Here is a 14,270-nt window from a genome sequence, read left to right on the forward strand (position 1 = left end):
TTCCAGTCCCCTAGCACCATGCCAGAGTCCAGTACATTTTGAAAGATCATTATTAATGGCACCACAATCTCTACCGCTACCTCTGTCAGAACCCTAGGGTCCAGTTCATCTGGTCCAGGTGACTGATATACCCTCAGGTCTTTCAGCTTTTTGAGCACCTTTCCCTTATAATAATAACTACACTCCCTTCTCTACGAGAACGAGATCTAGGTGTTCTTGTACATCAGTCAATGAAAGCAAGCATGCAGGTACAGCAGGCAGTGAAGAAAGCTAATGGCATGCTGGCTTTTATAACAAGAGGAATTGAGTATAGGAGTAAAGAGGTCCTTCTGCAGCTGTACAGGGCCCTGGTGAGACCCCACCTGGAGTATTGTGTGCAGTTTTGGTCTACAAATTTGAGGAAGGACATTCTTGCTATTGAGGGACTGCAACGTAGGTTCACAAGGTTAATTCCTGGAATGGCGGGACTGTCATATGTTGAATGATTGGAATGACTGCGCTTGTATACACTGGAATTTAGAAGGTTGAGAGGGGATCTGATTGAAACATATAAGATTATTAAGGGATTGGACACACTGGAGGCAGGAAGCATGATCCTGCTGATGGGTGAGTCCAGAACTAGAGGCCACAGTTTAGGAATAAGGGGTAGACCATTTAGAACAGAGATGCAGAAAAACTTTTTCACCCAGAGAGTGGTGGATATGTGGAATGCTCTGCCCCAGAAGGCAGTGGAGGCCAAGTCTCTGGATGCATTCAAGAGAGAGTTAGTTAGAGCTCTTATAGATAGCGGGGTTAAGGGATATGGGGAGAGGGCAGGGACGGGGTACTGATTGTGTATGATCATCCATGATCACAGTGAATGGCGGTGCTGGCTAGAAGGGCCAAATGGCCTACTTCTGCACCTACTGTTTATTGTCTCTCCCCTCACATCCTTCAACATCTGGCACACGGCTAGTAACTTCCACTGATGCAAAATACTCACTTAGTTCATCTGCCATCTCCTCCCCCCGCCCCCCGCACCCCGTTATTATTTCTCTGGCCTGATTTTCTAGCAATCCAATATCCAGTGTCATCTCTCCTCTATGTTTTACATACTTAAAAAAGTTTAAGCTATCCACTTTGATAATATTTGCTAGCCTGCTTGCATATTTAATCTTTATCCTCTTTAGGTTGCTCTCTGTAAAGTGTTAGAAGCTTCCCAATCCTCTGTATTCTGAATTTTTTCTTGTATGCCCTTCATTTTGGTTTTACATTAGCTTTGACTTCCTTATCAGCCACGGTTGTACTATTTTGTCATTTGAGTATTTATTTGTTTCTGGATTACATTTATCCTGCACCTCCCTCATTTTTCTCAGAAACTCACCTTTGCTGCTCAGCTGCCATCTCTGCCAGGATCTCCTTCCAATTTACTTTAGCCAACTCCTTTGTCATAACACTGTTCCTACCTTTACTCCACTGAAACACTGCCATGTCAAACTGTACTCTCTCCCTGTCCAAGTTGGACTCAATGACACTGTGATCAGTGCCTCTTAAGTGTTATATATAACATATAACAATTACAGCACGGAAACAGGCCATCTCAGCCATTCTAGTCCGTGCGGAACGCTTACTCTCAGCTAGTCCCATCGACCTGCACACAGCCCATAACCCTCCATTCCTTTCCTGTCCATATACCTATCCAATTTTTTTTTAAATGACAATATCAAACCTGCCTCTACCACTTCTACTGGAAGCTCGTTCCACACAGCTACCACTCTCTGAGTAAAGAAGTTCCCCCTTGTGTTACCCCTAAACTTTTGCCTCTTAACTCTCATCTCATGTCCTCTTGTTTGAATCTCCCCTACTCTCAATGGAAAAAGCCTATCCACGCCAACTCTATCTATCTCCCTCATAATTATAAATGCCTCTATCAAGTTCCCTAACAACCTTCTTCACTCTAAAGAATAAAGACCTAACTTGTTCAACCTTTCTCTGTAACTTATGTGCTGAAACCCAGGTAACATTCTAGTAAATTTCCTCTGTACTCTCTCTATTTTATTGACATCTCAGTGCAGGCTCGAAGGGCCGAATGGCCTACTTTTGCACCTATTGTCTATTGTCTATAATTCGGTGACCAGAACTGTACACGATACTCCAAATCTGGCCTTACCAATGCCTTATACAGTTTTTACATTACATCCCAACTCCTATACTCAATGCTCTGATTTATAAAGGCCAGCATATCAAAAGCTTTCTTCACCACTCTATCCACATGAGATTTTACCTTCAGGGAATGATGCACTATTATTCCTAGAATACTCTGTTCTACTGCATTCCTCAATGCCCTACGATGTATCATCTATGTCGTATTTTGATTAGTCCTACCAAAATGTAGCACCTCACACTTATCAGCATTAAACTCCATCTGCCATCTTTCAGCCCACTCTTCTAACTGGCCTAAATCTCTCTGCAAGCTTTGAAATCCTACTTCATTATCCACAACGCCACCTATCGTAGTATCATCTGCATACTTACTAATCCAATTTACCACCCCATCATCCAGATTAGTGGTCGCCAACCCGTCGATCGCGATCGACTGGTCGATCTTTGAGACTTACCCTGTAGATCCCAAAAAAAAAGAAAAATAAATACACAAATACTGTTGCGAGTTTGTTTCCGGGTTGCGGGGTTTTAGTTCCATTCTTTCTGCTCAGTGCACATGCGCATATCTCCCCCGCACGACACAGTGTACTTCAGTGGTCCCCAACCACCGGGCCGCGAGGAAACAATATGAGTCAGCTGCACCTTCCCTCAGTCGCTGTCACACTGACTTTTGAACTTGAACTCACGTGAGGTCATCAGTCGCCTAAACGCAGTGACACCCTCGCGGCAGTGTTCGCCTCGCGCAGCTGGCGGGAACTGCCGACGCTACTGGCCTGGAGCGTGGCCGGCGGGAAGTGTTGATGCTACTGGCCTGGAGCGCGGACAGATGGGAGCTGCCTCTAAACCTGTTTAGCACACCGAATGTTCGTGGGGAACCCGGTGCTAAAATATTAGCAGACAACCAAATTTGGGCTCAAGGTTTCGTAAGTATCAGAACAGCTAGCTCACTGCGATCTACTGAAACAAATTTTTATCGGCCGATAGATCCTATCCTACAAGGGGGGCGAGCGCGGGCCTGTCGCTCTCCTCACTCGGTCGGTCGCTCTGTTCTAACTGTGACTGCCGCATCCCCGGCACAAGGACCTCTGGCCCTGAACTTGTCCTCTCACCCCACCCACGACCAGCCGCACCTGGCTAGGGCGTCTGGCGGCGGGCGGGCAGAGGCTGGAGTTCGGGCCCGGAGGCTGTCTAATGAGGCAATGAAGCCCTCAAAACTGCTTCGGTACCTTGAGTCCAAGCACCCTGCACTTAAAGATGAACCCGCTGAGATTTTTCAGAGGAAAAACGTGAGCAGCGTGGGACAGCAGCTAAGTGCTGAGAGTCGCGAAAACTAAATTGCGGGATAGTCTGGACATAAGGAACCTGCTTCATTCCCGTCATCCCGTCCCGTCCACCCCCCCGTCGGCCGGTCCTCAAGAATATTGTCAATATTAAACCGGTCTGCGGTGCAAAAAAGGGTGGGCACCCCTGGTGTTTATGCATTATTTCTACTTCCGGGTTGCGGGGTATTACTTCCAGTCTTTCTGCCCCGGTGCGCCTGCGTGTAACTAATCAATTTGGAGTTGATCTTGCCTTTCACTAAGGCCGAGGTAGGGGATCTTGGGCTTAAAAAGGTTGGTGACCACTACTTTAGGGGATTATCCTGCCTGACAAATGTGTTGAAATTCCTTGAAGAAATAAGCAGGATAGACAAAGAGAATCAGTGGATGGGTGTGTCTTGTGCAATTGGATTTTTAGAAGGCCTTTGACAAGGTGCCACACATGAGGCTGCTTAAATTAAGAGCCTATGGCACAGGAAAGATACGAGCATGGATTAAGACTTGGCTGATTGGCAGGAAGCAAAGAGTGGCATAAAGGGAGCCTTTTCTGGTTGACACAATGTCTAATGGCATTTTATGTTATAGTATATGTCAGTGATTTGGATGACAGAAATGATGGCTTCGGGGCCATTTTCAGTTCAAAATAGGTCGGGAGAAGACAGTGCCGAGGAAGCAGAGAGGCTACAGAAGGGCTTAGAGAGATTGTGAGAATAGGCAAAGATATGGCAGGTGGAATACCATGTTGAGAAGTTTATGGTCATGGACATTGGTATAAAAATAAAAGGATAGACAATTGCTCTAAGAGGAAAGAGAAATGAAAATCTGATGTGCAAAGGAACTTTGTAGCAGAGGAGGTTCCTTGAGGTTCATTTGTACTGTGAGCAATTCTGGGCCCCTTAGCTAAGAAAGGTGCACTGACATTGGAGAGGGTTCAGAGGAAGTTCACGAGAATTATTCCAGGATTGAAGGGTTATCATACTGTTACGAACCCCGTAACTGGGTCACTTACCAGCAAAGATAGAGAGGTCCATTGAAGTCTGATGGTACTATTTTTAACAGTATTTATTGGTAAAAATACACAAAAATAATATCAATGCAAACATACAGATAATATACGTTGTCAATACTAAATCTAAAAGTGTGGGTATAATAATAATCAATAAGAAATAAGTTCTATCGTTGTCTAGGGGATAATGTATTGTCCGATGGAAATATCAAAGTCACTTAGTTCATTCGGGCTGCAGCCTTTGGTTGGAGTCAAGAGACAGATTTTTAAAACTTGCCAGCTTTTCCTTTTTATGATGTCGATCCTTCCAGAGTTCCGTTTTTGTAGTCGGTCCTTTAGCTAAGCCGTTCCGTGGAAAACTCGTCATCCGGGCAAGGATGGACACACACACGAGTCACCACCGGCTGTCGCTAGTAAACGCTGTCACGGGATTTCTAGTGTTTCTCCTGGTGCGTCTAAAGGGGTTGTTCCCCAGACCCTCTTTTATCCTTACTCACGGGGTCTCAGATGTCAATCAGGTTGGGATGATGCAATCCCTCGACCAGCCCCCTCTGTTCATTCCCTGAGGGCTTCAATGAATAGTACAGTACTCAATACACAATTCCGTCTCCAAGAGACAATGGCCGTTATCCGTGGCTTTGTCTTTCGGAGGCCCAGGACACATTACAAACTTTGAGGATTCTGCGTGTCTCTCTCTCATTTCCTGGGTCCCAGACCTGAATTAATAGCGATCTTGCGATTCTCAAAAAGGAGGGGGCTGCTTTGTACCCTTCGGCCCCTCAGAGTTTTGGCACATCCGTAACAATATGAAGACCATTTGATTATGCTGGGCCTGAACTGACTGGAATTCATAAGGATGAGAAGGGATTGCTTTGAAACCTGTTGAATGTTGAACGGCCACGGTAGAGTGGATATGAAGAGGACGTTTTCTATAGAGGGGGAGTCTAGGAACAGAGGGCACAGCCTCTGACTAGAGGGACGTCCATTTAAATGGAGATGAGGAGGAATTTATTTAGCCAGAGAGTGGTTAATCTGTGGAATTCCATGCCAAAGGCAGCTGTAGAGGCCGTCATTGGGTATATTTAAGGTAGAGGTTGATACATTGTTGGTTTGTCAGGGCATGATGGGTTAAGGGGAGGTCAGGATATTGGGGCTGAGAGGGAAATGGATCAGCCATGATGAAATGGAAGTACTGTCTTAATGGGCCAAAGGGTCTAACTCTGCTCCTATATTTTATGGTCTTACATCAGATAGGTTCCATCCCAAACAACCTCCTGGTAAACCTGCTCCACACTGTCAGGGGGGTTCATTCCTGTTCCCTGGGATTGGCAGGGGATGGGGACCAGAGCCCCAGGTCACCCATTCCAGTGATAATTTTCTTTCTACAGTGTGTCGACCAGACAAGCAGGCAGTACGCCAGCAGTGTGAAAACCCACATGTTATCAAGCTGGTGCCTAAAACATCTTTTATCTATTAACTCTTTATTTTCTGCCATTAATACCCGCAATATCTCCAAAACTCACTGTGCTTTACCAATGTAGTTAAAATTCTCAGCAATAAGTCTGCTCATATTAAACGTCTCAGCATTAGTTTTCAAATCTCTCTAGCTTTATATCTCACAAAATGCTGGAGGACTCAGCAGGCCAGGCAGCATCTATGAAAAAAAAATGTACAGTGGAAGTCTCGGACCGAGACCCTTCAGCCCAATACATGCTTTCCCATACATGCTGTCTGGCCTGCTGAGTTCCTCCAGCATTTTGTGTGTGTAGTTTAGATTTCCAGCATCTGCAGATTCCCTCGGTTGTTGCATGTTGCACTCTGTCTGTGACTCGTTTCCTCAGCAACGGACGCGGGAGAGGGAGGGGGAGCGCCCTCGTCCCGGGGGTGGGGGTGAGGCTTCCTTTCCCCCCCACCCCCAGCGTGGCGGCAGGGACTGAACTGAAATGGGGTCGGTCTGTACTGGCTGCCCTTTGGAAGAATGAGAGGGGATGGAATGGGCTTCTCCAATCCCTGCCTGACGAAACACCTCTTCAACATTACCAGTGTATCAGCTTGAACCTTTCCCTGGCAGCCATCAGTCTCTGAGAAAAATAGAAACTCACCTGCTCAATCTATTTGAACCATTCCCTCTCCCACTTTTAAATTGAAGCTCTGCCCTTGAGTATTTGACATTTGCTGCCTGTGTAAAAGACTCTTGTCCACCTTATCTGTTTTATAGGTCTCTGCTCAGCCTTTGAAACAAGAGAGATAAAGAGAGATTGAACAAACACAGTTTGTACACAATCTGTGTTTGTACAACCTCACCTTATAACTGAAACTGTCTTTCCTGAGATGTGGCAACCAGCTCTGATCACAAGATTTTAAAATGTTTCTAATGTGTCTGCCACAATCACTGGCAGTTTGTTCAAAATACATACCACACTCTGCCCATTATGTCTGATCTGAAACACCTACCTTCTTGTTTTTACCAGCCATTTCCTGTGAAAAAAACTGTTTTTACCCTGTCTGTGCTCCCCATGATCTACATACCTCTCCTGGGATCACCTCTGAATCTGCTCTGCTCCAGGGAATAAAATACTAGTCTATACAATGTGTCCTTCTAACTCAGACTCCCCAGGTCTAAGCAAACATCTGGTATTTATTTTTTTCTGTGCACTCTTTCTAGTTTAGGAAAATCTTTGCTATAATAGGGTGATCAAAACTATAGTCAGTATACCCAGTCAGTACTCACCAAAGACTTGTATATCTACAACGTATCTTCTCAACTCTTATACTCTGTGCAATGAATGATGAAGGACAGCAGGTGAAACAACACCAACTTCACCACCGTATCTCCTAGAGGTGTCACTTCCGGTGAACTATGATTCACATGGACATTGTTTATATAAATTACAAACAACAAAGGTCCCGGTGTGCAGTGGAACACCACTTGACAGAGACCTCCAGTCTGAGGTATAACCCTCAACCACCAGCCTCTGCCTCCTGATACTGAGGCAATTATGAAACCAATCAATTACCTCCCCTGGATTCCATCTGTCAGATCTAACCTCCCAGACCAGAGTCAAAGGTCTGGCTAATGTCCAGATAGACAACACTCTCAACCCTAACCTCATCTACGCACTTGTGAAACTCCTCGAAGAGCTGCACGGTATTTGTGAGACATGGTTTCCCTTGCACAAAACTGTGCTGATTGTCTTGAATCAGACCAAATGTTAGTAGATCCTGTTCCTCAGAAACCCCTCCATTATATTCCCCAACACTGATATCCTGCCTGTAGTTTCCTGACTAGTTTCCACTACCCTTTTTAAACAATGGCATGACATTAAAACAAAAGACCTTAAGTCATTGGAGCAGGATTAGGTCTTTTGGCTCATCCAGTCTGTTCCATCATTCCATCATGCCTGATTTATTATCCATCCCAACCCCATTCTCCAGCCTTTTCCCCGTAAACTTTGATGCCCTTAATAATAATTAAATCCTACTAACCTCTGCTTTAAATAGACCTACTGACTGCCTTCATGGCTGCCTGTACCAAAGAAACCCATCGATTGATCACCTTCTGACTAAAGAAATTACTCATCTCTATTCTAGAGGGGCATCATGTATTGGGGGTATAGTCTGGTTCTAGATTTTTCCATTATTGGAAACATCCTCTCATATCAACACTACCTACGCCTTTCAACATTCAATGTGTTTCTATACGATGCTCCCTCATTCTTCTAGACTGCAGTGAGTACAGGCCCAGATCATCAAATGATCGTTATATCCTAACTCTTTCAGACTTGGGATCATTCTCGTGAATTTCCCCTGCAGCCTCTGGAATGCCAGCACAGCCTTGCTTAGAAAAGTGACCCAAACCTGCTCATGATACTCCAAATAAGGTCTGACTAAAGCTTCAGCATTAGATGCTTGCTTTTATATCCTAGTTCTCTTGGAATGAATACAAATATTGCATTTGCCTTCCTTACTACATCTAAACGTGCACATTAACCTTTAGGGAATCCTGCACTCGGACCCCCAAAGTCCCTTTACACATCTGATTTCTGTTCTCTCCCGGATTAGATGGAGTCAATGCCTTTATTCCTCCTCCCAGAGTACATGACCACACACTTCCTTACACTGTATATTGTCTGGCACTTCTTTGTCCATTCTCTAAATCTGTCCAAGTGCAGATTCCCTGCTTCCATAACACTGCCTGCCTCTCTGTCTATTTTTGATTCATCCACAGACTTGGCCTCAAAACTGTCAATTCCACATTAGTCACTCTCCAATCACGTGTAACCTCAAATGGTGCCTGTGATGGAGCAACAATCTCTCCCGTGGCCTCCCCAATGTATTCTCTAACTTCTCACAAAGTACAAGAATGTACCTGATAAGGCCCTGGAGATTCAACAACCTTAATCCATCTTAAGGCTTCCAATATCGATCCCTACTAATTTGAATGTGGTTTCTTAATCACAGTGGATTCCTGCCATTTTGGTAACTCCATCACTTTCCATAATTTTCTCAGTGGTGAAATAAATGTCAGAAACATTCATGGAAAGCCTCTCCCATTTCCTTCAGTTCCACACACAGATGGCCATCCTCATCTCCAAGCGGAACAATTCTGTCCAAATTCCCTTTTCCTCTGAATGTACCGAGAGAATCTCAGGGGATTTTACTTGCTTTTCCTTCCAAATCCTGATATATTGTCCTTTTACACTCCTAATTTTTATGAGAGATCGTATGTCTAATAATATTCTCGAACAATTTCCTGAGCATTGATCCAAGCCTCATCAGTCAATAATTTCCTGGTTTGACTCTGTTGCCTGAGGAACAACAAGCCCTGGAATATCAGCAATCCCTTCTCTGATCTCACTATCCTCTATGACCACACTGATGAATACTGATGTGAAGTACTGGCTCAGTCTTTCGCCCACTTCAGACATAAACTCTCTCCTTTGTCTTTTTGTTGTCGTACCCTCTCCATAGTGCCCCTTCTCCCCACAGTCATTTCTTGTCCCCGTTTGAAACTTCTGATCCTGTTTATCTTCTCTCTTGCTTGCTTCATATTGCTAGAGGCCATCTCCAATTTATACACCTGAAACATTCTTTATCTTTTTCTTTCAGAGTGAATTCATGACATCTCTTACCATGCCCGTCTGCCAGACTTTACCATCCTTGTCTTTCCTCCACACATAGAAACAGTCTGAATTCTGACCTGATTGCCTTTAATAAATAGTCACATGTCAATCACAAAATACTCTGCAGATGCTGAGGTCAAAGCAACACGCACAACACAGGATGTCGGCCCGAAACATTGACTGTTCATTTCCATGTATGCTGCCCCCCCCCGCTGAGTTCTTCCAGCATGTTGTGAGAGTCACATGTCAAATATGGTTGGACAAATCACATTCCGCTCTCCTCAGTTCCTGTCCAACACAGTTGCCTTTCGCTATAATCCCGATTGACCACATTACCAGCGTGTCCAGTCTTGTGCTTATTTACTTTTCCCTGAATGAAACTTTTATCAATGGCCAGGCTCATTTCCCAATACAATGTCTTGTATGACCACCTTCCCTGGTTAGACTATCCACTTCTATGTTAAGAAACATCCCAGTATTCTTCCAACATATGCAGTGATATCTAAGCCCCTGAGTCCCAGTCAACATTGGGGAAATTAGTCACCCTCTACAACGACCCTGTTGCTTTTACATCTTTCATTCCCTGCTACATTTCAGTTTCTTTACCTCCTGCTGGCATTTGGGAGGCCTGTAGCACAACTCCGTCAGTGAATGCACCTCTCTTATCCTGAGCTCTATTCACACTGTCTCACTGGATAAACCCTCCAGTGTGTTCTCTCTTAGTCTCTCACCCACAATTCCATGTAAAGGCTGATCTGTCTCTTGTATGTCAATCACAATTCCATGATTTTATAAACAGTTATCTTGCTTCTCTTTAAATCTTTATGGTCATCCAGCATTTCCATTCCTCTCAGTTAGGGGATTCTAGTGTTTGTTACACAGTGCTTTGTTGTTGGTAGAGTGGACAGTGAAGATTCTTTGAGAGTACAATGGGATCGAGATGACCTGGGGAAGTCGGCCAAAGAATGACAGATGGATGTTGATGTGGACAAGTATGAGCTCTTGCATTTTGAGAAGTCCAACCAGGGAAGGACCTGCACAGTAAATTCTTGTTCCTTGGAGAGTATTGCAGACAGAGTGTCCATGGAATACGGAAACATCATTCACTGAAAGTGACAACACAGGTAGTCAGGATGGTGAAGACGATGTTTGGCCTATTTGTCTTCATTGGTCAGGGAACTGAGTTACAGGATTTGGGATGTCATATGACAACAGTAATAATCAAAGTGAGATTGCACTGTATTGTGCACAGTTCTAGTCACCCAGCTACAGGAAGGATGTCATGAAGCTGGAAAGTGTGGAGGGAAGTTTGATGAGGGTGTTACTGACACTGGAGGATTTGAATTATTAGCAGAAGTTTGGACAGACTGGGACTCTCTTTCTCACCAGAGAGATTAAGGAGCTGTCTGGTGACCATCCAAAGGTTTCCAAAATAATTAGGCAATCACTCTTTGTGTCAGGGTAGGGAAGCATAAATTTACAGGACAATTGTTTAAGGTGAAGGGGAAACATTTAAAGGCTACCTGACAGGTGGGGCGATGTGGCATGTTTGATTAGGGAGACCAACACTAAGTAATAAGTGAGGGATTTGATGAGGTCTTGTAAGTAGAGGTTTTAAATAAAATGATGAATGGTGATTTTGATGGGATTACACTGCTGGCCTCCCAATAGGCTCAGGTATTGTGGAGCAGACATGTTGGTAAAACACACAGAGGTGTAATGGGAACAGGCTTACAGCAGTCGGGCATTTTGACTTCCCCAGCATTAACCAGATTACCTTTGTATGAAAAGCTTGAGTTTCCAGGAGTAATTTGGCAGATGCAGGATCAGTTCATCCCTCAGCAGAAACAATATTTGAAAGGGCGAATGAGGCAACCATCACCAACAACGGAAGACAAAGGCAGCATAAAGGAACATGAGAGAGCAGAGAATATCACAAAAGTTAGTGGGAAGCTAAAGGATTAGTGGACTTAAAAAGAACAGAAGGTAACTAAATAGCAATATGGAGAGTACAGATGAATTATTAAAGTAACTGGCCAATAGTATAAAGGGGAATAAGGATTTCTTTCAGACATTTAAAGAGTAAAAGAGGCAAGAATGGTTCAGGTTTCAGATTTCCCATTCTCACCTTCGGAATCACATCCCTCCCTGATCCTCTTTTACACTGTTTAGTTTATTCTGTATTTCTTATTTAACCCGGCAATCTTGATCACTTAGTGAAGAGGGCCACAGCGTGGCAAATGCATTTCAATACAGATAAATGTGAGGCAGTGCACATTGCAAAGTCAAACCAGTGTAGAACTTACACTATGAATGGTCGGTCATTGGGGAGTGTAATGGGCCTGAGAGATTTAGGGGTAAATCTCTCACACACAGTTCATTGAAAGTGGTGTCACTGGTAGACAGAGTGGTGAAGAACGGGGTTTAACAGGCTGGGTACTGAGTATATCAGTTGGGACATTATGTTACAGTTGTGTCAGTGACTGGAGGCCACAGTTATCGTATTGTGTACAGCTTATGTCACCGTTTAAGGAAACGGGGTTAAACTGGGGAGAGTGTAGAAAAGATTTCCAAGGATGTTTCCCGGACCTCAGGTTCTCATTTACACAGAGAGGTTGGTCAGACAATGTCCGTTGTCCTTTATTCTTTGGAATCAGAATCATTGATCACTGTGTTATATGACAAGGAATCTGTCATTTTATTTTGACGGCAGTACAATGCGATGAAGGTGCAGATGTGAACATTGTGTCAACAGAACGCCAAGAGATTCTGGGAATCGCGAACAACGCGGACAAAATGGTGCAGGAACCCAGTAAGTCAGGCAACATCTCCCACCAGAGTCCTGATGAAGGGTCTCAGCCCGAAATGTCGGCTGTTTATTCCCACCATTGATGCTGCCTGACTTGCTGATTTCCGCCAGCATTGAGTGTGTATTGTGTCAGAGAGAGTGAGTTAAAGGAGCGGGCGGGTTAGGCCAGTGTCACTGTGTTTGTGGGTCCGAACACATCGTAGGATTTCTCAGCGCCTCCTGTAGAAAATGAAAAGATTTTTCTGTTACTGAAGCGCCCCACTCCCCAGCTCAGTCCCGAAGAGGAAATTAACCGCAAAGTTTTAATTAGATTAAATATTTCAGCCATAAAGCAGAGAACAGGTCAACGATCGGGAGAGCGAACGCTGGCAATGCAGTCATGAAACGGGTTAAAATAGAAAGTGCTGCCTTTAATCCCGATTAAACTTTCTTTCCAGCGAACATTCCGGCCTCAGTGACAGACAGGGACTAGTCCGAGTCTCCGCAGTGTCCGATTTGAATTGGAATCGGCGAGTTTTTGAGGAGAGAGAAACACAGAAAAATGAAGCCGCCGGGAGCAGACAGCAGGATGTCTCCGCCCCGTCCGCTCGCTGCCTTTAAATTGCTCTGTGCCGCCGCCTTTCGCTTCATTTCTCATTCAGTTCTGATTGTGAGAAGGATTTACCAGAGTCGCCGACATGACTGAGACAGCACCCGCCGAAACGGCTCCTCCAGCCGCACCCGCCGCCGCAAAGAAGACTCCCAAGAAGAAGGCGGCTGCCCGGAGCAAACCAACCGGTCCCTCGCTGGGCGAACAGATCGATAAGATCGTGGCGGGTTGTCACGATAGGAAGGGTATGTCCGGTGCGGCCATCATTAAGGCTCTGGCCGGCAGCGGTGTCGATGTGGTGAAACGTCGCTCCCAGATCAAGATGAGCATCAAGAGGAAAGTGGAAAGCGGCTCCTTGGTTCAGGCCAAGGGCTCGGGTGTTTCGGGATCCTTTAAATCCGGTAAAGGAAAAACTGCCGTGAAGGTGGTGAAGAAAGCGAACAAGCCAGCGGCAAAGAAATCTGCCACCAAGAAATCTCCCAGCAAGAAGCTTGGCGCCAAGAAACCCGCGGCTAAGAAACCAGCAGCTAAGAAACCCGCGGCTAAGAAACCAGCAGCTAAGAAACCAGCGGCTAAGAAACCAGCAGCTAAGAAACCCGCGGCTAAGAAAGCGGCGCCGAAGCCCAAGAGCCCCAAGAAAGCCGCAGCCCCGAAGACGAAGGCGGCCAAGAAGCCGAAGTCGAAATCCGCGAAACCCAAGAAGACAGCAGTCAAAAAGTGAATTGAGAATACACCATTTGTGTGTATCTGAACCCAACGGCTCTTCTCAGAGCCACCCACATCTCAGAAAAGAGCTGATTCAGAGTGTTGTGATTCCCGCGCCGGGTCCGATTGAGTTTTCCGGGGGAACTTCTCACATGGAACCCGAGATTACCGGTACCTCTGACATTTGGTGCGGCCGTGCCGTCTCAGTGTCTGAAATGAGACGTGGATGCCCGAGCTGAGATTGAGAGATAGGGGATGTGGGCAGTTTCAGGCCCAATTCCTTCTCCGATGCCGGGAGAGTGACTGAGACATTGACACCAGCGGAGATTCAGCTGAGTTGATTGGGAACTGATGAAAGCTACGCGAGAGGGGAGGGGGCGTGTTGAGAGAGGGATCCGTCTCTGGGGACGGACTGCAGCGTGGGGATATGTGATAAACTACCCGGTGGCATTGCCGACTGACCTTCATGCAGATCCCAGCTACAAAACTACACAGTTAATTTACGCAAAACACCAATACCAAAAATGTACGAGTGAAATCTAATGTAAAAAAAATCACTATTTCCTGGTAGTCACCG

The 14,270-nt window shown here is 45.3% G+C and overlaps 1 protein-coding gene across 1 annotated transcript; it reads left to right on the plus strand.

The window, feature by feature from the left end:
* Nucleotides 1-12,923: 12,923 nt before the first annotated feature.
* On the plus strand, nucleotides 12,924-13,757 carry LOC140717756 (histone H1-like). Its single transcript, XM_073031471.1, has one exon. The coding sequence runs from the start codon at nucleotides 13,077-13,079 to the stop codon at nucleotides 13,707-13,709; it is 633 nt and encodes a 210-aa protein (XP_072887572.1). The 5' UTR covers nucleotides 12,924-13,076; the 3' UTR covers nucleotides 13,710-13,757.
* Nucleotides 13,758-14,270: the final 513 nt, after the last annotated feature.

The sequence above is a fragment of the Hemitrygon akajei genome, chromosome 28 (genome assembly GCF_048418815.1).
Source record: "Hemitrygon akajei chromosome 28, sHemAka1.3, whole genome shotgun sequence".
NCBI lineage: Eukaryota > Metazoa > Chordata > Chondrichthyes > Myliobatiformes > Dasyatidae > Hemitrygon > Hemitrygon akajei.